General features: G+C 49.3%; 6 protein-coding genes across 6 annotated transcripts; 3 read left to right on the plus strand and 3 right to left on the minus strand.

Annotated features, from left to right (window-relative positions):
• Window positions 1-1,495: 1,495 nt before the first annotated feature.
• EsH8_X_000745 (SDR family oxidoreductase) lies at window positions 1,496-2,415 on the plus strand (the record flags this gene model as incomplete). Its single annotated transcript, XM_083274833.1, has 2 exons — window positions 1,496-1,742; window positions 1,838-2,415. 2 exons carry the CDS (start codon window positions 1,496-1,498, stop codon window positions 2,413-2,415), a joined length of 825 nt encoding a protein of 274 aa, XP_083120225.1.
• A 1,485-nt stretch (window positions 2,416-3,900) lies between these two features.
• On the plus strand, window positions 3,901-4,728 carry EsH8_X_000746 (SDR family NAD(P)-dependent oxidoreductase; the record flags this gene model as incomplete). The annotated part of the gene is made up of 1 exon (XM_083274834.1): window positions 3,901-4,728. One exon carries the CDS (start codon window positions 3,901-3,903, stop codon window positions 4,726-4,728), a length of 828 nt encoding a protein of 275 aa, XP_083120226.1.
• A 529-nt stretch (window positions 4,729-5,257) lies between these two features.
• Window positions 5,258-6,475, minus strand: EsH8_X_000747 (uncharacterized protein; the record flags this gene model as incomplete). Its single annotated transcript, XM_083274835.1, has 1 exon — window positions 5,258-6,475. The coding sequence occupies one exon, from the start codon at window positions 6,473-6,475 to the stop codon at window positions 5,258-5,260; it is 1,218 nt and encodes a 405-aa protein (XP_083120227.1).
• A 2,997-nt stretch (window positions 6,476-9,472) lies between these two features.
• EsH8_X_000748 (uncharacterized protein) lies at window positions 9,473-18,807 on the minus strand (the record flags this gene model as incomplete). The annotated part of the gene is made up of 11 exons (XM_083274836.1): window positions 9,473-11,256; window positions 12,144-12,224; window positions 12,277-12,744; window positions 12,794-13,331; window positions 13,569-13,637; window positions 14,543-16,155; window positions 16,225-16,507; window positions 17,692-17,923; window positions 17,982-18,273; window positions 18,328-18,455; window positions 18,533-18,807. 11 exons carry the CDS (start codon window positions 18,805-18,807, stop codon window positions 9,473-9,475), a joined length of 5,763 nt encoding a protein of 1,920 aa, XP_083120228.1.
• Window positions 18,808-19,494: 687 nt separating this feature from the next.
• Window positions 19,495-21,313, plus strand: EsH8_X_000749 (Alpha/Beta hydrolase protein; the record flags this gene model as incomplete). Its single annotated transcript, XM_083274837.1, has 2 exons — window positions 19,495-20,463; window positions 20,519-21,313. 2 exons carry the CDS (start codon window positions 19,495-19,497, stop codon window positions 21,311-21,313), a joined length of 1,764 nt encoding a protein of 587 aa, XP_083120229.1.
• A 536-nt stretch (window positions 21,314-21,849) lies between these two features.
• Window positions 21,850-23,745, minus strand: EsH8_X_000750 (major facilitator superfamily domain-containing protein; the record flags this gene model as incomplete). The annotated part of the gene is made up of 4 exons (XM_083274838.1): window positions 21,850-22,483; window positions 22,561-23,414; window positions 23,478-23,509; window positions 23,589-23,745. 4 exons carry the CDS (start codon window positions 23,743-23,745, stop codon window positions 21,850-21,852), a joined length of 1,677 nt encoding a protein of 558 aa, XP_083120230.1.
• Between the last annotated feature and the right edge of the window lie 1,705 nt (window positions 23,746-25,450).

Genomic DNA, 25,450 nt, shown 5'->3' on the forward strand with positions numbered 1-25,450 from the left:
CGGAGGAAGGAATGCTTTTGATGTTCTAGCTTAGATCACACAGCCGTAAGTGCCCCATGTCTGAGAGTCCATATGGCTCTAGAATCCTACCACACTACTCACAAGTGGTCCATAACACGACGTATAAATACTATATTATAGCTCGCTGTAATGGTAGGGCGATAAATCTCTGTGGCGTTTCAAGCAAAGCTATAAAGAAGACCAGTTCTACTATATCAAAAGTTGAAAAGACCTATCGTCTCATAGCACAACAGTGAAAGGTTGGATAATTGATTTTTCGGGGCACTTTACAAAGCTGACAAAACTGACAGCTGTTGCAACAATACATTTCTTTAAACAATGGGGTGTAAAGTACTTCATTTTTAAAAGAGAGTGCTCCGCCTACGTTGGTTGTAAAAGCCCAAGTATCAGGTTTTACTCTATAATATACTTACTATCTACTACTACATTGCTCCTGGACTAACACTCTTATTATGATCTAATTTCACTAGCACTTACTAAGTACGCACTTGCATAGTAAAAACTTTTGTAGAATGAACAAAAATGACGTTTATTGTGATTATGGGTCCTGCATGCCTGTGTCGTCTGATGCACCACTGTTTACCAGACCTGCTAAAAATACTTGCTGTGGGGTTATATGTATGTTGACTCCCACCCCAGTGTTACTATCTCCGCGCGCTTTTATTCCGCGCGCTTTTAGTCTACGGCGGGAAAGCTTCAAGGTAGCAAATGATACCAAATGAAGTTAATACAAATTAACTGCATGTTTCTAGCTGCAATCGATTTAGTAATTCCTTACCTTTTCGGTACCCAGGACTAGACGTGCCGTAGAACTCGGCCACATTTCCAGCTAATTTGCCTGATCTCTCTCAAATCCATAAATGTTCGCCCTTTTGACGTTACCTTCAGAATCGGATGGTGCGCATCTCCACCTACGTTCTCCCTCTCATTACGACGTAACATACTGTGACACAGATAAGTACACGGTCTATCATAGTTCCTTTCGGGCTAGATCCCCCCTTCAATTGCCAGTACGAAGCTCTTGCGACGACGCAGTTGATGTAGACTAGCCGAGTCCTCATCCAAAGAAGACAGTGTGACATCCGAGCAGACTAGGGTGCGTACATTTGCCCCCGAAGAGAAACAAATAAGTTCTGCATATGACATCATAATGTAGATCTCCGCAAGCCTAGCCAGCGTCTTTAACTCCTTTAAAAGTGGCCCTGCCATATCGTACACACATACGCGATGGACCGCTTCCACCTTCCGTACTAGTCACCATGTTTCGGTCCGACTGTGTATTAAATTCTTGAATGATTGATAAGCAGCCAACTCGTACATGGCTTGTTTGCGTACTCTACCTAAATTACTTAAAGAACCGCTGTGGATTAGTAGACCATACTTCTAAGGAGCGAATACTGACCAAGCCGATCCCGTCACTGGAACCAAAACTTGATATCCGCTACTTCCATAGTGACTCAAAAACACCGTCCCTATGTCTTCATTTGTCTTCGCAGCCTCCAAAACAGCCTTGATTACAGGAGGAGCATCCGGCATAGGCCTTGCCGTCACCCAAAAATGTCTTAGTCATGGAATGAAGGTCCTCATTGTCGACAATAACGATGACCTCTTGGTTACGGCACGGCAAAGATTGGGAGAAAACGTCCTGACGTCCCTAACGGATGTTGGCAGCCTTGAGGATTGGGCTCGGCTCAAGAAACGCATTGACAGCGATTTGCAAGGTAAGATACCATCTTCCTACAAACAGTCCAGTTCTCACGGCCGAAAGGCACTGTCCCTCTTTCTTTTGGCGAGGCATGTTAACGCAGCTTGCAAGGTCGCGTCGACTTCCTCTTCCTCAACGCCGGTGTTCAGCCCTCGTCTGGGTGGGAAGACCCCTCCAAGTTCCGTACAATTTTTGATGTCAATCTGTTTGGTGTGGTTAATGGCATCGCTACTCTTTGGTCCTCAGTGACAGCGACCAACGGATCTGCCATTGTGATTACCGGTTCAAAGCAAGGAATCACCAACCCGCCCGGCAACCCTGCCTACAACGCCAGTAAATCGGCCGTCAAAGCTGTAGCCGAACAACTTTCGTACGACCTCAGAGGCTCCAGTACCAGTGTTCACTTCCTTGTTCCTGGGTGGACATTTACGGGTCTCGGCCGAAGTGAAGATGTTCGAAGGGGTGAGAAGCCCGCCGCTGCGTGGACTTCACAACAGGTCGCAGACTACATGGAGGACAAGATGAAGAACGATGACTTCTACATTATCTGCCCAGATAATGAAGTAACTGAGGAAATGGACTGCAAGCGTATACTTTGGTCTGCTCAGGATGTAATTCAGCGCCGACCACCTCTTAGCCGATGGCGGGACGAGTTCAAGGAGGAGTTTGTGCGTCAGAGCAGTTCCTAATAGGTAGCGCACTTCTAAGTTCTAACAGCCTCAACGAGGCATAAATGAAAAGAGTCCTAAAGCACCGATACAGGTTACTACGCTCCCTGTGAAACCGCTCAGGATAGTTTTGATAGTTATGAAGGTGAGAAGAAGCTTATAATTGGTACTAAATTCCGCATTGCGCTACACAGGCCCAATCTCAAGGACGTACCCAAGAGAATGTCACACAAAGAAAAAGGAATCTTATGGCCGAGGTCCATCAACATTGACCAAGGCACCTGCCAGCTCTCGAACACAATCATATACTTGTCCCTGAATGCAGAAGTGATCCACCTAAAACATAATGAGGTACAGGCATATTAAATAGGTAGTGACGGTATATGCCAGTTAATCAGAAGACCTGAGAAAATGGATAAAAGAATAGTCACAGGACGTGATGGTGCCTCTGAACATCAGATGCGGTTGTTCGATTTTGAAGCATTATCAAACGAACTGGGTGTGTGTTGATAATATAGTACTAGAGGAATATTGAGTCCCAAATCTTTTTCATCCATCATCACGAGTAGTGCTCTTGGGCCCGGTGACTTAGTGAATTAATCAAAAGTGGAAGAGAGTAAAGAAAACAAAACTAAAGATTGGGATAAGCCGCAGAAAATTACAGAAGGGTACCAGCCTTATCAGATCGAATATATATTCACCGTTCGAACGGTCCAGGTACGTAACAAGCCATTCAAATACGATGTTCATACACCGCCTTGTGAATCTTAATCAATATATTCCAGAATGTTACCATTAGCTTGTAATGCTATTATGAGATTTAGTGCACGCCTTAAGAAGCTAAAGAGGAGATGTGGATCTTCAACAGTGCGGGTTTTAGAGGCTAACGAGTGCTGATGGTTAATGCAGGCAGCACAACCTCTAGAGGTCTCTACAATTTTTAATTCTGTCATCAACTGTTAGAGGCTGTCTCTAAGATTAAGGTTCAGTTACTTCCACACAAACTCCGCACAAACACCGCACAAACCCGCAACGCCCCACATAGACTGCTACAACCCAGAGTTTGCATGAAGTTAAATTGTAATTCAGGACATGATTACCTGGAAAAAGCAACTGATGCTTAGCAATGGTGAAATTCAGGCCTAATCGAGTTAATATTAATCCTTGCATTGCGGGAAAAGGTCGAATGCCAAGCTCTATTGCCCTGTAAACAAGCTACAATACACTTTATTGTCAGGTTGTGGACCTCGGACAACAGTTTAGCCGTTTGTCATATGCGCAGCGTCTCAACTCCGAACCTCCCAAGGATGGACAGAGATTACAAATTTACAGGTTCGTGGAATTATTGCTTAATGATTTGTAATGTGAAGATTTAATAAGATATATATAGAGTGTTGTAAACAAAAAATCTCAAAGGTTCACAACATCACTTTACCCTCACATTACTTCTTCAAGAAAGACTAAAGACCACTTTTCCATCCTATTACTGATTATTACTATCACAAAATGTCGAACTCAGCTTCATATTCAGAGCCTTGGTCCCTAAAGGGCAAGACCGCCGTAATTACTGGCGGGTCACGCGGAATCGGCAGCGGAATCGCCATATATTTCGCCCGCAAGGGTCTGAGCAATCTTGCTATTACCTACGTCTCCAACAAAACTGCAGCCGATCAAACACTGAACCAGTGCCGTGAGCTAGGAATCAAGAATGCTATTGTTATTCAGGCGAATGTAGCAGATTTCTCAATTGGACCAAAGATCGTTAAGGAGGCCCTTGCTGGACTTAATGTAACCACAATTGATATTCTTGTCAACAACGCTCTTTTCGCAGACATTAGTAGGGTTTCAGACGTCAAGAAGCTCCAGGCTAAAGACTTCAACGAAATGATGGTTGCCAATGTCTACTCGCCTGTCAGCCTTACAGTCGCATTTATGGAGCATGCGCCTCAGTATGGAGGGCGCGTTATCAACATTTCCAGCATTGCAGGCAAGACAGGCAACCCCGATCCAATTATAACCTATGGCGCTACAAAAGCCGCACTTGACAGCTACACGAGGTCCTTTGCAGATACTTTCGCTTCTAGCTCAGGCATCACTTTCAACAGCGTGGCTGTCGGTCCGACAGACACCGACTCTATGGCTGCAGCAAAGAAGGAAAACCCGGCGCTTATCAATTCGTTGATCTCTATGACTTCTGCGGCTCCTCGTATTGGAAACACAGAAGACATTGCGTACATCGTCGGGTTTTTGGCGAGTGAGGAGGGAAGATGGGTGAATGGTGCTGCTGTCAGCGCCAACGGAGGGAACCGACAAACTCTCGCCATGTTTGGCTAGATTTCTATTCGGAACTGAATGCAGAGGTTTTTTCAATGACAGTGAGCCAAGTCTATGAAGATATACTCAAATACAGGAGGAGTCTTGTTAGTCGATAGGGGATGGGAGAGAGATTCAATGTCGAAAAAGCACAATGCATTAAGCAAAGATACAACGTGGTTGATACATTCTTCAACATTGTAGTGGAGGTGTGGGTCATTGACCCTGGTTTGAATTGTTTTAAATGTAGTTTGTTGAGTTACCAAGTTACTTGCCCCAATGACTTTTATTTGAGACATGATTGCAAATGAATGTATTTTGTTGGCACTCTATTATTGGATAATTCCCCTCACCTTGCCTTTCTCCCTCGCTATGCATATACGGGTCTGCTGAGGCGGCAATTAAAATTTGACTATGAAAAGTTCAGACACGGAGACATAAACAATCCCTAGTTGCAAATCACACGGCCAGAGGGCCCCGAGACAACACACCAGCCATAGACAGAACAATGGAAGGGCCATATACCATGTTGTCTATGATACAGCTTCAACTATACCTTCGCCTGCAGCTGATGTTTTTTGGCGCTCTTCTCCTTCCTCTCTAGCAACTCCATTGTCTCGGCGAAAATGCGTCGCACCCGCTTCTCCGTGAAGGTTCGGATGTCATGTTTGCCGATGTCCAGCCCGATCGGGCCGTCCATGTCGAGATCCCGCGACCGATCAGTCTGAACCAGCCAGTTCCGGGACTTGATGACGTAGAACTCCGCTACTCGGCATTGCCGAGCACTGCGGTCGGTAGTGAAGACAGGCTGTGCCATCTTGGGCTTCCATTCAGCTGGGACATAGCGCTCCAGGTCGTCTAGATAGTCGTCGAATGTCCTAGGGATGTAAGACTGCGAGGACGTGTGCAAGACGCCACGGCTCTTGCGCTGGAGGTGTTGGAGGGCAATATTGGAGACCAGATCGACAGGGATTTCGTCGACAATGTTCTTGCCGGATTCGAAACCCTCAGGTGCATGAAAGAGTGCGGACCCGCCCGTAGGGTACATCATACGAGAGTAGAAGGTATTAAGAGGGCAAGAGGCATTTGGGAGGTACATCTCGAAGGGTTCTTTAATAGCTGGCGCAATACCGGTTGGGCGAACTATGAGTAGCGGTAGCCGTTGCGCCAATCTCTTATCCATGAGACACTCCATGAGCCTTTTGGACTTCGCATACGGCCAGGCAAACCCGGTTGAATCGTCAGTTTTACCCGAGAGGATGTCATCCAGGAGCTGATCTGCATCGCCGATATCGTATATCCTTTCCTCCATTGGGCCGTCAGGGAGATCGCTTAAGGCGTAAGCACTTGAGATCTGGACAAAACTGATGAGTTTGGTGAACCTTGTTGCCATATCGCCCAATTCTAAGGCCGAAAGACAGTTTTCTTGGACGAGTTGGCGTAATGGAAGCCGCAAGCTGATGTTGGCGGCGGCATTGATGACAATAGTGACATCGTACTCCATAGCCTTCATGTCGTGATCCGCTAATCCATATTTCGGGGAGGTAATATCCCCGTGTATGAAATTGATACTGCCTGTCTTCAGGATCTCGCCGATGTGGTTTGGCATGGTTGTGGCCCATGTTTGGATTGCCTGTTCAGGCGTCTTTCGGATCACCACGTAGATTTTGGGGACTTGAAGGACAACGGCGAGTTTGTACAGGAGACAGCCCCCAAGTCCCCCCGTTGCTCCTGTGAGGAGCACGACTTGGGTTTGGAAAAAGTCCATAGTAATCTGAAGTCCTGCTGGAGGGGATGAAATCCAAGGGCTAAGGGAGGTTCTCGACTGTAGTTAGGGTCAGCCTGGCATGTCCAGTATACATGTGTGGGAAACGGCCCAGCTAAGTATCGGAGGTCCGATAGACAAGCTCCGTATTCCTGTCCAATTAGGAAATGATCGAGTTCATAATAGTAAGCCAAGAAGCAACTTTTAAGCCACAACTGTAGCGCCCGAGCCTTTAACTAGTAACTATTGGCTGAAGTTCACCGTGTTCTACATGCTGCAGGAAGCACATGTCTTAGCACCTCCTCCCTGCAGTTGAAGATCAAGACTTATCAGAATGGCTGCTGGCCACCAAGATTCCGTCCCCAATTCCACCACAATTCTGTATCCTGTCAGCGTTCATCTAATATATTAGGAAGCAAAGTTTAAGGTGCCGTTCTCCGATGCGGGTTAGGGAGTTACTTATTTCTACGACGCAGCTCAGCGAAGACGGCGGGATGGTTAGCAGCCGTCTAGCAGCCGTTTTAAAATACAGCGGGTATTGGCTATCATTCCATTCTCCAAGTAGCATTGTTTGTCCCAGCTGACCGTAAAAACATGTGCAGTCTCATTACTAATATTTAATCAGCTAAGAGAAACGAGTCATATTTTGTACATGACCAGCTTCGGCGGAGGATGATCCTAAGCGGTACACCAATCGGACTAAAAGAACTGTGACTGGTCTTCTTACGAGCTGCACGCTGCGTAAGCGCTTTGCAGCATTGATACCACTCGTTCTAGTGACTTTCCACTGCAAGGTAATTATGTACGTCTTGAGTTTCCATTGGTGGCAGATTATGTCCCACCACTTGTAGGGTAGGGATTTGCCGCTGCGAACCACGACAGGCAACCCGCACCGGCACGGCCCTATATACACTAATCATTTAAGGTTAAACACTGTCTTAGAACCAACCAATTAATCTTTGTGATGATACTACAGATAGAACTAAAGTCGGGTAACTATCCCAGAAACTCTTCTTTACCATCGCGTATCTAGTCATAGCTCGCACTACTATACATACGGACCTCATAGGCTCTCAAAAGAGGCTTTATCACTTAGGCTTATTATTAATAGGCAGATATTAAGGAGAAAAACGCACTTGTACAGCAACATAGACGAAGAGCTAGATTCAAGAGATTGGCAATGTAATAGTGAGGAGTGCCATGGCGGGGTCTAAGGACAGACTACGACGGCAACTGAGCGAGTTCTATGCCGGGCCAATGTGTAATTACTGTATTGCAGAAAGGAAACTGTCTGTAGTCACTACTGTGATACAAGGCCTTTAATAGGTTGTGGTCACGTGTGAGACGCCAGCCCCATGATAAGAATTCCTTCTGATTTCACGACTGAATTTATAGCTAGAATTTTAGGCCTATAAAGTATGTTTATGAATTTAACATTGATACTTTAAGATTACCTATGCTCAAGTTGTATTTACCATCTGAAGCTTATTTACTAAGGTAGTTTAGTTTACCTTCTACCGCTGTTGTCTTAGGTCTATGCATTCACTAGTGCTGTGGCATCAAGTTTTAGTCAAACACTCCCTTAGTATTGTTTAATCTATTCATTCGCCTCTCATTGTGTAATGGAGGCTGGCAGTGACCAAATATGGCGATATATCAAAGTATCCGCCAGCGCAGGCAATCATGATTGCGTTGCTGTCAACACTCCTTAACCAGGACCACAAGGACTGCGCTCCGCGACTTACGCCACTTATCTGGCTACTTCCTTCCGCGACAACATTAATTGTCTGGCTATTCCGTGATGAATTGTTACGGTCACATATCCGACGGTAGTGTTTTATACTAACAGAGCGCTGTGGTTGGTATTCGAAATAGTGGTCGTTCGTTTTATAAGTCGTTGTGCTAGATCTAAGCACCAGCAGGTATATCGATCAGCTATATTCAGCAAGGTTGAAGGTTGTGGCATGACGACTGAAGTTCAAGACTGATGGAGCTTTGTTCACAATTCTGCCCAAGATAGTAATTCTGGCCGACGCTATCAGTTGACAAAGTTCCAATGACAACCGAAAAGCTGTAATAAAGATTGCCACACGATTGAGCTTGATAGCCAGTCTTAGCATACGAACCCATGGCAATGTGCGAAACCCCCTTTGGAGCTTTTCTCCTAGCTCAATAAGGAGCGGATATGCTGTGACGCCTTGTGGTATGTGGTGAAGCTGCTGCTTTAACCTCACCAGACAGCAACTGCCCTATCATTCTTATTGCTAAAATGGCACTTGAATCAGGGCAACGTAAAAAGAGAGATTTCTTTGACGACATCTCAGTTTATGCAGCGGAAACCATACCATGCAGTGTACGTTTCAAAACATCATGACTCAAACTTAGTTAATGGTCTACCATAATGACTGGTTCGCGTGTTGAATTTACTGGACCTCTCACATCGACGAAGTCGAGTTCCCAAACTGAGGGTCTCAGCAGTCGGCCCTTAAGAAAACGCCGAGAGCGTCAAATACTCCGGAACTCTGGTAATATTTCAAGTTTGGAGATACCAGACGAGATAAACAGTACGAAGTAGTAGCTAGTGTTCCCAGGATATCTTAGTAATAATGATGTTAACATGTATTTTCTTTCTTTGCATTGACTTGAATGTCGCAAAATATGTTTCCAATACAAGTTATTTCACAGTACCATTTAATCAGCGAGGAGATATCATGCAGCAGATCGAAGTTCTTAACAGCGTTAAAACTCGCGTTGGTTGAAATGCATTGAAGGAACTTCGCACGTCGCCTACGATTATTATCAACAGAACCAACCCGAGTCTTTTAGAAGGTAGGTTCCAGGGTGTCGGTTTAATACTGCAAGCTGCGACATGTATGATTACTAGTCCTCAGAATGTGTGTTTTTGTATTCAATGTGACATTAGGATTACACAATATGCTTAATATTTCTAGAATCTCCGTCCATCCCTCGTGCGAGTAAACAGGATGATCATCAACCCTTCTAGATGGCGGCAACGTGGCGTTTCTTGTTGCGGCGGCGAAGACGCTTCCGATCACACGGGCTGATTGGGGCTGATCGAACGGGAGCCGAAGTTGAAGCAGGAGGGGGCATCGTTGATGTCATCACAGTAGTCGTGAAGGCAGCAACTTCAGTGGTGAGGCTTCCGGCATTGGCAGCGCAATCTGTGACAGCAGAGGCGCACGAGGTGACAGTGTAGATCTTGGTAGTGTAAATGGTAGAGATAACGTAGCCATCATCTGTGGTTGCGGAGCCTCCATCACTCTTACTTGTAGAGGGAGTCGGGGCAGGGACGTTGCCAGGGAAGTCGGTAATGTTGTTGCTGCTGCCAGGGACTGAGGCACCAGGCCCGGGAGTTACGGTAGAAATGATGCCGGCAGAGATTGTAGGCGTAGCGCCAGCGGAACCGGTGGCCGTTGCTGTTCCATTGGGGTAGATTGCAGTGGTGTTCATGGTCAGGGTTGGTGCAGAAGAGAAATTGATGGGTCTAGTTGACACGATGGCGCTAGAGTTGGCGACGGATGTGGCCCGAATGACAGTGGTGCTATTGGCAGCAATGACAGTTGAAGCCTTTGAGACTTCAAGCGAAGGAGTAACGACGGCGCTCCTAGTCTTTGAAGTGATGGTGGGAGTGGCAGTGACGGCACCAGTCGTGGAAGCCTTGGTAGAGGAGGCTTTCGAAGCGGCGGCAGCGAGAGCAGAAGAGACAGAGGAATAAGCCGGTTTGGGCTTGAAGTTACTGTCAAAGATACAGGCACCACCCTGTCCTGGAAACGTGCCTGGGACCCAGCTGTACTTGTCCGTCCAGTCCCAGATGGTCCAGCCCACGCAACCTTCGACGTTGAGACAGGCGTTGATCACAGCGACATACGCTTCGGCCTGAGACTGAAGACCAGCGCTGGTATACGGCAGGCTGGTGAACTTGACATCGACTTCGGTGTAGGCAACATCAACCCCAAGCGCGGTGAAAGAGTTGGCAACGGATTCTAGGTCCTCCTGGCTTGGCATGCTACCGACGATGAAGTGGCCCTGCAGACCAACGCCGTGGATGGGAGCACCAGCATCCTGAACATACTTGACAAGCTCAATTGTCCTCTGCTGCTTCGCGTTGGTGCTCTCGATGTTGTAGTCGTTGTAATACAACTTGGCCGCGGGGTCGCTAGCATGTGCCGTGTTGAAAGCCAGCGTCAGATAATCGAGGCCAAGAACGGTGTAAAATACCGTGTCACGGTAGTTGCCTGAGTCGTCGATGGCTTCATTGACCACATCCCACGAGTAACACTGACCCTTGTAGTGACCAACCAAGTTTTCAATGTGTGTTTTGATAACAGAGGCCAACGAAGCCTTGGTCCAAGATCCGCCAGTCAGCCAAGTAGGGATCTGAGAACGGTACAACAGCGTGTGACATCGGAGGATCTGACCATTAGCTTTGGCGAAGTTGGGCACAACGTCCGCATACGTGTACTGGAACCTCCCCTGTGTCGGCTCAGTGTAGTCCCATTTCTGTCCGTTTCCGGGGGTTATCTGGCCAAAGTTGCCGACAATCTTGGTGACAGCCGTGTAAGCGAAGTCCGAAAGTTCATTGTTATCCGTGGCCGTTCCAAAGTACTTTTTGCCTGCTGCTACCGCAAGAGAATGGAGATCGGCCGAGGTACGGTCAACAAGGGCCAAGGCGGCCAACGTGGCGATCGGGAATCGCATAATGATAGTTGTGTTGAAGGTGTTGAAATTTATTCTTCGAGCGAAGGAAAAGTTCTCACCGGCAGCTACAGCAGGTGAAATAGGGAGAACGCGATCAGAAGGAGTGAGATGTCGGCTCAAGTGGATAGATACCCCAAATTGCCAAACGAATGTAGAGGCGTAACGAGTGAAAGTGCACAATTGCGACGACCCAAGGCACCAGAGACAAGAAGGCAGCGTTGGGCTAGAGAGAGCGTACTGGTTTTGTTTATAAGACAGGTTACTATATGACATGAGTCCTCTCAATAGCCCACTATTCGCGCACTGTCCTTGAACCAGAGTAGCTCACGACCCGGCTGCGTCGTATCTCAAGAGGAGAACAGCCGCCTATCGTTGCATCCATTGAACCTTTTGGGCTCCACCATGCCGGGATAGCTACTCATTTGAGAAAATTCGCTTAAAAGGATGAGCGCCAGTTGGTCCAATTGACCAAAGTAGGAAAACCCCTTTTCTTCCTTCCGAATACGATCGACTCGGTAAACAGGCGAACTACAAAGCGGTCTGAGCGGATGGACCTTTTGCACGTCCCCGGCATCACGTTGTAACAGGGCTTAAACTGGGTCAGGAGTTGATGGCTGTGCTCGCGAGTGGACTGGCAAAGTTTAACATAAACTACCCCATTGCAACCTCACAAGATCACCACCTGATCTTATGAGTGTTTTGTCAGTAATAGAAGTCGTCAGGGCCAATATTGGTGCAAGTCCAGAACTGGTGGGTAACGAGCTATAAACACCGGTGACGGCCAGAGAATCGGCATGATTAGGTATAACATGTATGCTAGTGTTTTCGAGGTACTTTATTTGGATGGTTTTAATTAAAAAATACGAACTGCCGCCAAGAGCTTATGTCTTCACAGCTGGAGTAATTTTCTCAAATCGAAGCAACAATGTCTCTGTGCATGCGCTACTCATACAACCAGCCCCCGGATACTCCGTCTCATCCGCCACGCTCGTAATGAAGGTAGTATAAATGACTGCAAGTCCCATGCGCAGCACTGCAAGTTCGTCAGTAACAATGGCAGAGGCTAGGTGAGGGATTAAACTTACACTCCATGGCGATGGGTTGACCAATACAGCCTCGTTGCCCAGAGCCAAACGCGTAGAACCATCTATTCATAGTGGCCGTCTCCTTGGAGCCCTCTGAAGTCCAGCGGTACGGATTCCAGACATCCGGATCCAGGTAGACGTCTGGATTGCGGTTTAGATGTCTGCCATATGTGCCCACGCGCGTGTGACTAGGGAGTTCATCGATGCGGCCGAACTTGCTTGTGTCGTGCGCAGGGCTTACGCGCGGGTCCAAACCGGGAGAGGTATTTCGCAGACGTAAGCTTTCCTTGATGATGCTATTGAGCAGCTCAAGCCGCTCGAGCTCCCGCGAATCGGGTATATGGCCTCCTCCAAGAGGCAACTTTAGAGACAGGAGCTCGCTGTGAAGTGCAGCCTGAATATCGGGGTTTCGGGATAGTTCGTAGAGCATGTAGGTGAAAGTGGTGCCGAAAGTTTCCCCCGATGAGGCTGTATAGTCTGTCAGCGCGTTGTTCACAGGAAGAACCAAAAAACCCACCAATATGGTCTAGACACTCGCTGGCAAGCTCAAGTCGTTGAGTCGGCGACGGCACAAAGTCGGCCTTTTGGAAACCGCTCTGCTTCGCCATGGCTGTCCTTATGGCATCGTATAGCACTGGGAGGTCACCCGGTGCAGGTTCAGACCCTTGGCCACGGGACTGCCGTAACAGGTCTTCGGCAGCGTCAACTCTTTGCAGAGCCCAGGTTTCCAGCTCTCGGCGGGCGTTGATGTATCTCTCAGACACTACCGGCACGCCTAGCCAGCGAACAAACTCCACGAGCCGCGGGTGCTCTTTGAGAAAATAACCCAGGATGCCATCCGGATAGCAGTCGTTATTCAATGCAAACCATTTTTCGTAGGCGGGACGGTCTGTGAGAAAGTTGTGACCAAGAGACAGCCCGAATGCAAACGCCGAAACAAAATCGAGCACAAAAGACTGCGCCAGAGGCATTATGGATGCAGTGCCCTCTTTGGAGGATGCGACATTAGTCAACAGCGGGTATAATCGAGTTTCCACGAGAGACTCAAGGACAGCCTTCACGTCATAAGATTTCAGGAGAAACTGGCGTGAATGCACAATCTGGAGACGCTGGCGACGCCCGCGATGCTGCCTGCTTCCGAGCGTTGTGAAGGTATTGGTGGTGCTGGGATCATGAGTGTCAGTCGGTTCCATCAACGGACGAGAAAGGATCACCAACTTGTGTGTTCTAAAGTACGTATAAGAGTGATGCTTGTCAAAACTGGAGGATCCCACGCCCCAGCCGCAACGCACCGCTTCGATGTCGTTGACGGCAATCTCACGAGGACCGAGGCGCACATAAGGACCCTTGGAGAGAAAGGCCTTCGTCACACATTCGTACTCTTGTCCCCGCAGTCGCCTCCAATGAATCCAGAGGGGTGTGATATGGCATAGCGGATGAGCCGCAGGGATAGACGCAAGAGGAGACCAGAACAGGGGGTAGATGATAAAATGCCAGACCAGTACTGGGGCAATGATGAAAACGATTGCTGCTGCTACAAGGGTATGCATCGTTGGTTGACAAGCATAGAAGATGAAGAGTTGATCGCTGAAGTGTGTGTTGCGGGGCCATGTCCGATTTGTAAAGGTCGACAGACAAAGGGACAAAAGACCGCCCCATTGCTGCGCGCCAAAGGCGTTGCATACTCGGTGAGACAATTACCATGGAGTACGCAACGGGTAATCGGATCAAATTGGCTGATGTCTCACGACCCAACTGCAGACCAGAACATTACGGCTAGCTATCTTGGGCAATAGGTCGGCCAGCCAAAGATCTTGCTTTATGCCTCCCTCTTTGTTGGGTCGCCGGAATTTGACTGGCGATATGCTGCCACCACAAATGGTATTAGCGCCAAGGGCACGACAAATGCGCCAATGGGTGCCTTTTCGGATCGTCGGAATTGTTTGTGTGGCGCTCGAACATAATGCTGGTCAAAAGACCAAGTTCAGCTGTCTCCTCTTGTGAAGGGTTAAGTTGAACTTTAGTGATTCTAAGCCCTGCAAGAACAATAGACCTTTGCCAATAATCGCATGGAAAGCAACTATGGGGCTTGTACTAGTCATAGTTATTAACAGAATCCATGCCTGATGCGTACATCATTCATAAATACGCGCAAGCCGATTACCAGTTGCCTTCCTCAAGATCGTGACCAAGATCCTTCCGACCCGTCGGCTACTTGCCCCTCTGCAGGCTCGCCCAACATCCCCCAAAGATCTTCAAGCCTTACGCCTCCGAATATGTCGGTGTTACTGATTTCGGTGAACATGCTTGTCAGGTCCGGTAGTTCCAGATCAATTATGTCCATCTCCCCGACAATATTTCCCGCGCTCGAAGGCCCCGTCGGAGTTTGGTCTTCCCCTCTCCACGCCAAGTTGTCAGATACTGTTGAACCTAGGTGATTGTATGAGAAGCTGCCTTGGCCTTGGCCATGCTGCGAAATCACAATCTCGGACATGTTTGACTGCAAGACAGAGCAGGCTTGTATGAAGCGGGGGTTCTGCCCGACTTTGGTGTACTGCTCTTCTGCGTACTGCGCTGCGATACCCAAGAGCTCAAGATCTGATCGCGCGAGACGTGAACCGGGCTGCTTGAGGATGTGCAGCGCTAGAGCTACAGCGGAGATGAGAGGTTGTGTGATGGTGAACACCACCGACTCGGACCGGCTGATATGTGATTCTCTAAACGTTCCTCTGGTTCGTGGCGTGGGGGTTGAGTCATCGGCGATTTCACCAACTAGTCTTACAATAGCTCTCGTAGAGCCAATGCAGATCTCTGCACCACGTCTTAGACGGCTTAGTTCAACGGCTGAAATGCCGGTTGAGTCTGCTTGAGAGTTGATGTGGGTGCGATACATGGCTTCCGGGAACACAAGTGCTGCACGGTGAAGGGTAATCAAAGCATGGTGATAGTGAATCGCGAGAAAGATGGCAAGGTGTTTGTGACCGGTTTCGCAGAGTATTACGCTTCCACTGTTTGGTCCGGGAGGACGAATCTCGGGGGGCAATGATTGAGCCCACTCTGTGAGGGCCGAGTCGAGGCGGACAGTGTCGCCAAGGAGGACGCGGGGAGTCTGAGCTTGACTAGACTTGCGGTAGATATGAGCACTAATGCTACTTATAATGCGTGTCAATGAAGCCCATGGCTGAAAGTAGTCAATCACCTGGCGATCGGCCTGGCCTTCCGGGGAGGATCCGATGGAGACGGCTATGCCAGCAGCAGGGACAGGCACCGGTTCGGGCAATGTCTGGTCGCAGTCTGAGTCGTGTATTGCACTTGGGCGACCTGTTTCCAACTCCATCAGCTTCTCGAGAGTATAACAGGTCCACCAGAGATGACTGTGAAGCTTTCTGCTGCCTTGATATCCTGGGGAGGGGGCCGAATTGGCTGCTGATAGGGGAGGATTCCTTGGGTGTCTGGTTGAGGCATGTCGATGCAGACCGATGGAGTGGGCGATTCTAATGGCTTGGCCGAGAGTCTGCCACCCTTGTCCTTCCTTGCTTCGGCCGCGCAGGGCAAGAGTAAGTAATGCCAGAGCTTGTACTGAAGCCAGATAAGGCGTTGAGATGACATGACCCAGAAGGCTGTATGCAGCGGCGAGGAACTGCGTCCCGATCTCTGTTACTAATCCAGTCTCCTCATCTGCACTGATGCAGATCATAGAATAGATGCAGACGAGTGTCGGGACTTGCGACAGGTCGATAGCATCCCGGATCCCACCAGAGGGGTCGGCCTCCTGTAGCAAGGCCAACCGGCCCATATCCGAGCGGAAGGTAGGCTCATCAAAGACGGGGAAAAGCGGGAATATCCGCTTCATATACACATCCAGGTACGCGTCCAGGGCTGACAGAGGCGGCAACGAGGGCAACTGTAGTATCAAGGGTACTTGAAACTCCTCCACATGGTGCATACCGAACCGGAAGTAGGGCGACAGAGTCCGAAGGCCACGTTTGCTGAAGAATAAATCGGCAAACATAGTAAGCGACTGCACACTGCTGCCACCCATGAACTTAAGCCGATGGGAACTTTCGTCCGTGTTCAGGGCTATGTCGGGGTTAAGATCCGAGTGGTCGTGGGGTGCATGGCCGCTGTCATTATCACGGACGTTGGCCCGATAAGCCTGCGCAACCCACGAGAGTCGACGTGAGGCGGCATCCTCGCCTTCGGGGCCCTCATCATAGGCCGGTGAAAGGTACTGTCGTGGTCTTGGAGATGCCTTTCGGATGTGACGATCCCGTGGTGGTCCAGAGCCTTCTGGTATGCTGCTCCCACTTCGAGTGGTGTTGCTTTTGGACGCCCATCTTCGAACTGCATGCTCGTTGGAATTGCGTGGATTGGTGGTCTGGCAGTCGTCCCCTCGAAGGATGCAGTTATGGCACTTGGGCGTTTGGGCGTCGCATCGCACCTTGCGTTTCCGACATTGATTGCATGCCAAGGAGAGGCGTATGCGCTTCGGGTGTGATTGGTTCGATGCCATCGGCGGCTGCTCGCTTGAACTCGACATTGAGTCCGCCATTGCAACAGAGGAAGGGCTGTTCATGGCCGGTGCTCGACTCTCCGAGGTGGAACGAGGGGGGACTTGGAGACTCCTCGGTCGGGATCGGCTGTCTCAATGGTAAGCCGGGTACATAACGGAAAAAGAAGGGTCCCTGGGGTGCGCCTGCCAGAACAAAAAAGTCGGTCGAACTGAATAGTTTATCTTGCATTTTCCCCAGGTTATGTTAGGTAGGTACCTGCCCTGTCTGTGGGGAAGGGGGAGACCCTCCCAAATGAACCATGTTCGCTGTGATCCCCGCCCTGAGCAATCCGGGGGCGGGGGTCCGCGGCAATGTGCCTCGGGTAGTGGCCACTTGAGGCATGGTGATTATTAATGGCTAGTCACTGATCAATACGGGTTTCATTCCCGCAGCTGTGGATCTATTTTCTTGCATGCTCGGGGGAAGGTTTTGATGCATTTAAGGATGTATGGCATTTATCTCACGCAGTCGCACAAGAGCTGTCATTAGCTGCAGCGTCCCCTAGCAAACACTCCCCAAAGCTAGTTCCGACTCTCCTCGATTTCACATTGATGAACGTCCCTCCCGTTAGAAAAAAAATACTATGAAATTAACTTCATCTATGGAATATCGTTGAGGGTTTACCTATTGGTCTTGTTCAGTCATCATTATTGTCTACTTTAAGCTCGTTGAGTCTGCGGTATTGAAGCACACCCTTTATCAACACCCACTTTCCACGCAGTGCACAAAATATCGGCGTCTGGAAACGGACCAAATATTGTCATGGCCTATGATTTAGAATGAACTCCAAATTACTACATCATCCATATTGAATCTAATATGCTTTGACCGCCGCTAATTGCAGCAACCTGTCCGTGATAACCGGCTTCTCCAGGGGCTCTTCCCGCTCCTGTGGATCGATCACACCATTTCTTTTAGCCCTGCCTTGAGGGTGGATGTTGGTGTGGGGCCAATGCGTAGTTCCTCCCCACTCTCTGAAGATATCTGCCTTCTCCTTCAAGCTCCGAGGGTCGGCGAACTTGGCAGGTGTGAAGCAGATGTATTGAGCATGACGAATCTGTGTGCCCTCTGGATGCTTCGCGTAGTGCATAGTACTAGAAGATGTCTATTAGCCGGCTTCTCACAACTCACAGGAATGATTCGGTATCATACCGAGAGTCCCACAACACCAGATCACCGGGCTCCAAGTTCGGCTTGATCAGCTTGCAGCCGCGATCCTCAAACCACTTTACGTCTTCCTCTTTGAAGATGAATAGGTCTCTGTAGTTCTCTTCCGGAGGAGGGGCATCTTCGTGAGCAGCCATCACGCGAGTCTCTTGGAAGAACTGGTCATATAGCTTGGCTGATCCCTCCATGATAATCAGACCACCGTCCTTGTCGCCGTTCGGGGCAAAATTAAGCAGTCCTTGGACACACTGCAACCCCTTTCGCTTGGGGTCTTGATCTATGAAAGGAAGTCAAAAACTGAAAGCCTCCGATTGCAAGGCTACACGCCTACCGCAGTGAGGCCACGGGGACCACTTAAGATCCTTCTGTCGCGGGAGAGTAATGTTGAACATATCGAAGCTCACAAGGAGCTCCTCAGTTTCCCAAATATGGACGAATGGATTAATGACGCCAGGCTCGCTACGAAGGTGTCAGCCAGATCTGGTGGACCATCTGGGCTAGACGGAGTCCAAGCCCTTCTCCAAAGAACCACTTACAGTCTGGCTTCCCAAACGAATCGTTCATGCGGGGCGCAATAGGACCCGTACATACCTCCCTTGAAGGAGACAGGGAGATGCTCTGATGTCCAGGTATCCTCGTTGTTAGGGTCGAATCCGCGGTTGAAGGACTTAAGCCAATCGACCTGCTTTTGTTTGTAGTACTCAGCTCGCTCAGGGCTAATAGCGTTCTTAAAGATGGCGTAGCCATGCTCGAAGAAGCTGTCTCGCCAATCGCCGTAGTTAGCCTTTGGCTCGATGAGGGACTTGGACATGTTGGTTGATTTGAGAGGTCACAGGAAGTGCACTTCTGAGCTTTGAGTGCTGTTTACCAGTATGATAAGAGTTGATGTTGTAAAATTTGAGGTGAAATCTTAAAAATCCCGTCTTCTATTATATGTGACTCCGGCCGATGCCACCAGATGCTGCACTGCCTCAGATCTGAAGCTCTGAGATGTAAACCCTGTCCGTGATCCCCGCATTCTCCTGTTTACTCAGGCCAGAACATGTGTCTGACTCCTCATCCAGTCTCATCCGGTTCGGTTTATTTAGCTCGCCTCGGAGTCGTGTTCTGTCTGTGAGTGCGGGGAATAGACTGGGTTCGGTTCGGTTCGGTTCGGCGGTGCTGCAAGGAACATTTTTTGTGACGGGAATGGGCCGGCGGCCGCTGCTCAACCGAACAGATCTTGACCGGATCTCATCCCGCGGTTTAACCACGAAATCTAGTTTGGCTAAGTATGTTTCCGATACCACCCCGCAATAAGCGGCAATAGACCGAGGTGCTTGTACCGAGAAGCATCCATATATGCGTTATGCTGAGCAGTTGGTGCCATTGATAGGATGAAACTATTCCAGCGCGTTCAATAAAGAGTGCCACATTGGCAAACTTCCTGGGTGAGGACCAGCTGTATGAGCTTGTGAATTCCTAGTCAAGACCCCATTTAATCGAACTTTCTCCAACCATGCCCCTTCCAATTCAGATCGCGCACAAGCCCATTGGCAAGCCAGAAATCGGAGTCAACAATTACCAGGGCTTCACCCCAGGCCGCACGGAAGTCCTTCAAAAGGGCTGGAATGGATACAGCGCGAAGCCTCTCGTAAGCGACATTCGAATCGACCACGATGTCGAGATCAAAGTCCGAGATGGCTGCAGGCTCTACATTGACGTGTACCGCCCAGCAGACCCGACGGAGAAAATCCCGGCCATCGTCGGCTGGTCGCCTTACGGCAAGAAATATAGCGCTTTGACGATGTTACCCATGACACCATGGTCATGCTGCGTCAAAAAGAGTGATCTCAGTGGCCTCGAGAAATTCGAGGGCCTTGATCCCCAAAGATGGTGTCCAAAGGGCTACGCCATCATCAGCGTCGACAGCAGAGGTGCTGGCAACAGCGACGGACAGGTTCCCATCATGGGTCTGCAAGATGCCGAGGACGCATACGATGTCATTGAGACCATTGCCAAGATGGACTGGTGCAACGGCAGCGTCGGCATGGCCGGCAACTCTGCGCTTGCCATCGCTCAATGGCACGTCGCCGCTTTGAACCCTCCTTCGCTAAAGGCTATCGCACCTTGGGAGGGGAGCGGTGATCTGTTCCGCGAGCAGTTCGTCAGGGGCGGTATTTTCTCCATGAGCAACTTCGACCTCATTACGAACTTGATCATCAAGGGAACTTCGGGCGTCGAGGATTTTGCCGAAATGTACCGCCGCAACCCTTTGTCCAATATTTGGTGGGAAGACAAGCGCGCGAATATGAAGGCCATCAACATTCCAGCATATATATCGGGATCAGATTTCAGCTCCATCCACACCATGGGCAGCATTAGAGGGTTCATGGAGCTGGGTTGTGAAAAGAAGTGGATACGCTGGAGCTCATGGCAAGAGTGGTTCGATCTCTATAGTGTTCCCGAGACAAACGAAGACCTTGCAGTAAGTCTCCGCAAGCTTGAGCCACTATTTGGAAGATGACTGAAATCTTGAAAAGAAGTTCTTTGACAGGTACCTGAAGGGCATCGAAAACAACTGGGAGAAGACACCCAAGGTTCGCTGGACCTCTCTCAAGTTCGGCGATCAAGAGCCTGAAAGCAATATCCTACTCGAAGACTTCCCCCCTCCTAATACCGATTACAAGACCTTCTACCTCGAGAACGGAACTATGTCAGAGTTAATTCCATCCAGAATATCAAAGGCGTCATACAACTCTGAGGACGGAAACTCCTTGGCCAAGTTCACATACACCTTCGATAAGCCCTCGCGCTTGATCGGCATTCCCAAGGCAATTCTTCATGTGTCCTGCCCTTCTCACGACGACATGAACATCTTCATCAACATTCGGAAGCTCGACAAGGATGGAAACCCAATGATGCATCTATGCTTTCCATTCTGGGCGGCGCCTGTCAAGTCGATCCATGATATCGCGCCCGAAGAGCGAAGCAGTACGAACCTGCACCTTGGTTCTGTTGGCCAGCTGAGAGCATCGCACCGCAAGATTGATCCGTCACGTTCGATGCATCCCCAATTTCCCTTCCACCCGCACGATGATGAGCAAAAGATCCCGCCTGGTGAGATTGTCGAGCTGGAAATTGGAATCTGGGCTATGGGTGTGGACTATGAGGCCGGAGAGTCTGTGCAAGTTCAAATTGGCGGCCAATTCCCCTCGATTGCAGAGTACAAGGCATTCTCAACGGAGCGACCCGAGCATGAAAGGAATAAGGGTGAGCATTTCATCCACTGCGGTCCGGAACATCAGAGTCGGATCATCCTGCCGTTTATCCAATGATGATGTCCTCATGTAGATACTGGTCATGAAATAATATTTCGTTATAAATCGATCATACATACCATGCAGTCTATCGTGCAGGGTGAATGTAAATAGGAACATTCTTTCCACGGGACATATCATATCACCATGCAAGACGATATTGTGCTCAGGTTAGTACTGTCTCAAGATTCTACTTTTGTAACATAATGGTTCAGCTCAGCAATTTGAAGATGAGTTTTGTTCAATGTCGTGTCAAGTGATTCACACAAACTTTGCAAGGATGACCACTTCACGTTAGTTGATTTGACATCAAAAATGAATTTTGGACATCAGGGGTTCACAAAATCGACAATTCAGAGGGACCGATCATAAGAAAACTCATAATCATCCAAAAGTCAACAGCTTAACAAAATCTTAGGGCCTGCTTCCATTCATGATACGAGCTCCCAATATCGACTTCTTCTCTGATCTTTTCAATTGCCCCATGGTATCATCACTCCAGGTTTGGCAATTCCAGTCGTAACATCTTAAGTATCCAAACTCATGAGGCCATGCTAGTGGTTGTACGATGGGGTAGCGCTAGTTTCCGCAACAGCCCACTTTGCAACCATAGCTCTAATTTGATTACCCCAAATGAAGACAGCAATTCCAACAGATCCGAGGCCAGCAGTTAGCCCACCGTAAACTCCAAATGCTCCGTCGTATCCGATGGAATTGACAAACGGTGTCACTCCGTAACTGGTGCCGAAAGAGATAACACCTCGCATGGCACAGATGATGACAAGCACAGGGCCAGAGCGGGTCGGATAAGCGTCGAGGGCGTAGGTGATTCCAACCTGGTTCGCTCCCACGAAGCTAAAATAGTAGGCGTTGATGGAAAACACGATGGCAAACCAGTGGAATTTTTCCGGGTGTGCCGCAGCCTGGCCGTAAAGAATGGAGGCGAGCGTCCCCACGATGACAGGTATGATCAGAGGAATGAGTCTGTACTCTGGCTTGTGAAAACCACCATTGCGGCGGGCAAAATACTGAATGATCCAGTCCGAGCCACGCCCCAGTAGCGGCAGAGCTAAGAAAGCAACAACAATTTGGCCAGTCAGAGCGAAGCTGACGACTGAAGAGCTCCAGCTGTACGGAGCTGCCTGCAAAATAGCCCCATACGTGGTGCCAAGTGCGATGTTGACGCCGCTACCAAGAACAATACGTTAGTGACAGCATACTGAAACTTTGTGGAGAACCAGGCAAAAGCACAGGCAGTGTCTTACATAGTCAGGCCGTTAAGGAGTAGGGCCCACATCATGTCAGGGAAGAAGGTAACAATGGCCATGCCGGTACAACATTGCCAGCCCTCCTTCCAGTCGGGCTTTTGGTTAAGAAGGCGGATGTCGGAAGCCAAAGTGCGAGGCTTAAAATTGACAATGTCGAGTTCGCGAGGCTCAGTAGTAGTCTTGCGGGAGAGTATTTCAGTATACACAACGGTGGTGTCGTCAACGCCTAGGATATGAGCAGTAACGAAGCGAGAAACAGAGGCTTCCTGACCCTGGTAGGCAGCGAGGGGTCTATCGTACTTCGTCTCAGGCACCATGAAGATAGCAAAAAGGAATGTAATAGAAGCGATGCCGGCACCGAGAAAATACCACCCGGAGGAGCCAATGCTGGCAGCAATGTAAGATGTGAGGAGGGTGTAAACTCCACTGAGGGTAGACTGCCAGAGGGTGAACCACATAAGGCATCGGGCTCGCTCATGGAGGAAGTGAACTTCTTGAACCATCAAGGGGCAAAGAGCTTCACTCTGACCGGCAGCGAGTCCGAGAATCATTCGAGCTGCGAGATGGGTGTTGTATGTCTTGGCTGTGCCACAGAGAATGGAGCCTAAAGCAGCCAGGGCGCAGGAGCCAAGGAAGACGGGTCGACGGCCGATGGCAAGGGCCAAAGGCATGCCGATGAGATTGCCCAGGCCCATGAAGAGTGATGGGTATGTCATTAGATGTGAGATATCTTCGTAGCTGCCGTGTCCTTCAGCTGCGTATTGTGGGATGAATTCGCCGAGGAGTGCACCGAGTCCAGAAACTTGTACAAGGCCACCGGCGGCGAAAGTAGCGCAGGTCATTGTAATTATCTGTTGTAAGACTTAATCAGTATTCTATAGCATAGCCCTCTCATAAAATCTCAAAACACTTACCCATTTTCGCAGTTTGCTCAAGTTGAGAGGGTCTGTGTAATTGTCGAGTTAGTCCAGCTGTTCTCAATACCTCCAACTAAAACCCATAATAACTACATCAATATGACTTACCTTGAGGGTCGGAACTAGGGGTCGGAATTAGATATGTGACATCTCCATCGGCCAACTGGACATTGGGCTTGTAGCTCCCATCGTCAACCGCGAGCTTTTGAGGAAAGTCGGCGGATTCAACTCTCTCCTCGGAGATCTTACTGTCTGATTCGCCCATTTTGAGGCGGTATGAGCGGTTAATAGTGATTTCTCGGACGAGACAAGATACTTGGATATTTTTGTGGCTGACTGTCTTCTGTCCTCTGTCCTTCAAGGCAGGACTTTAAAATGAGAATGTTGACCAGAACTCCCTATCCAGACACAATCCGGGGACGACAGGTCTATTTCTGTGATCGATGCTGCCTGAAAAATGTCAAAGTTGCCATTTGCCGAACTTGACATGCCACAACGACGCTTGTACCTGGCTGTCTGATTCCTTGGTTGTGTCCCCTCTTACCCCAGCCTTCACCAACGTTCGGCTTGGGGGACGGACTGGGGAAGCTGGGGTGCAGATGAGTGCGAGAGTGGGGCCCCGGGCTGGGATCAGTCACTAGTGTCGTTCGGCACTCCGTACCTGTTCCGCTGGTTTGCGGGGAAGTCAAGCCAAACAAGGGGAAGCCTAGAAAATGCCCCCCTCACGGCGCCCCGGAGTTGGACTCCTCGGTTTGACTGCTGTGCCACAATGAATACGACGCTTCGGTTCGGAAGCGACGCTATTGTCATATCAGTCACTTCACCCTTGGCCAATAACGGATCATCGAGGATATGCTTTCCCGTGTCTTATGGCAACTGCGGAATAAGGACGTGACGGCACCCCCCGTGATTGGGCTCGTCTCGTATAGCCAAAGCAGCTCGGCACGGGTTGCACCAAATGTTTTTCTTAGCTACCCATCTGTGATCTCGGAAGTTTTCACGGAAAGTGATGCCGCTAAGAAACTACCCAGGATCTCCGGATCTCAACGCGAAATCCTCCGAACAAGTCTTCAGATACCGTCGATGCATCGTTGAGAAGTACCGCAATGACATTTGCAGGCCTTTCCCTGCTCGGAGTTCGGTGTCTATCGTCTCTTACACAGAAAATCACGGCTTGAAGAATAGAAATACTGTTCATTTACTCTTTCATAACGAATGGTAATATATTTGCAATACATGTATCTGGTGATTGAGAAGCCCATAAGTTTGGCTCAGTGTATATAAGATCATGCGCTTGTTTGGATATAGGGAATTCCAGTCAACTTGAAAGCCCTCTCATTCAACATTGCATCGTTTAGTGGCCTTTCCCTCACAATGTGGTCGGGCCGTCCGTTACGAATTGCGGCATTTGAGCCGGTGTGTCTAGCATTGGGCCAGTGGGTAGTTCCCAGGCGGGCTTTATAGGCAAGGTGTTAGTAAACGCCAAATTATAAATGGGAACTAAGTAACATCGGCATACCTTCATATGCGGCCTTCTTCCTCAGAAGATCCTCTTGAGTAGCATCAGTCGCAGGCATGAAGCAGGTGTAGACAGCCATGCGATCAATCTCGCCCTTGACAGGGACGTTGTAGTGAGCGGTTCGGGAGTCCCAGACGATCAAGTCGCCGGGGTCGGCGCAAACCTTGATCCACTCGCCGCCGTGGTCCTTGAGCCACTGCATACCAAGGTCAGTGAATCCGTACCACTCCTTTGTCCAAGCGGGGATTCGAGGCTCGTCCTTGAGCTCTTCGTGGAACTGGACGCTGAGGTTGTGAGAGCCTTTGCAGATAATCAGACCGCCGTCATTGGAGCCACAAGGGTGGAGGTTGACTAGGCCTTGAAGGCAGCGGAAACCAGGCTTCTCAGGGTCCTGGGTTGGTGTTAGCACTGGATCTTTTCTTGTAGCCGTAAAATACCTACTTGGTCCTGG

This window comes from Colletotrichum jinshuiense, chromosome 10 (assembly GCF_051148585.1).
Source record: "Colletotrichum jinshuiense chromosome 10, complete sequence".
In the NCBI taxonomy this organism is placed as follows: domain Eukaryota; kingdom Fungi; phylum Ascomycota; class Sordariomycetes; order Glomerellales; family Glomerellaceae; genus Colletotrichum; species Colletotrichum jinshuiense.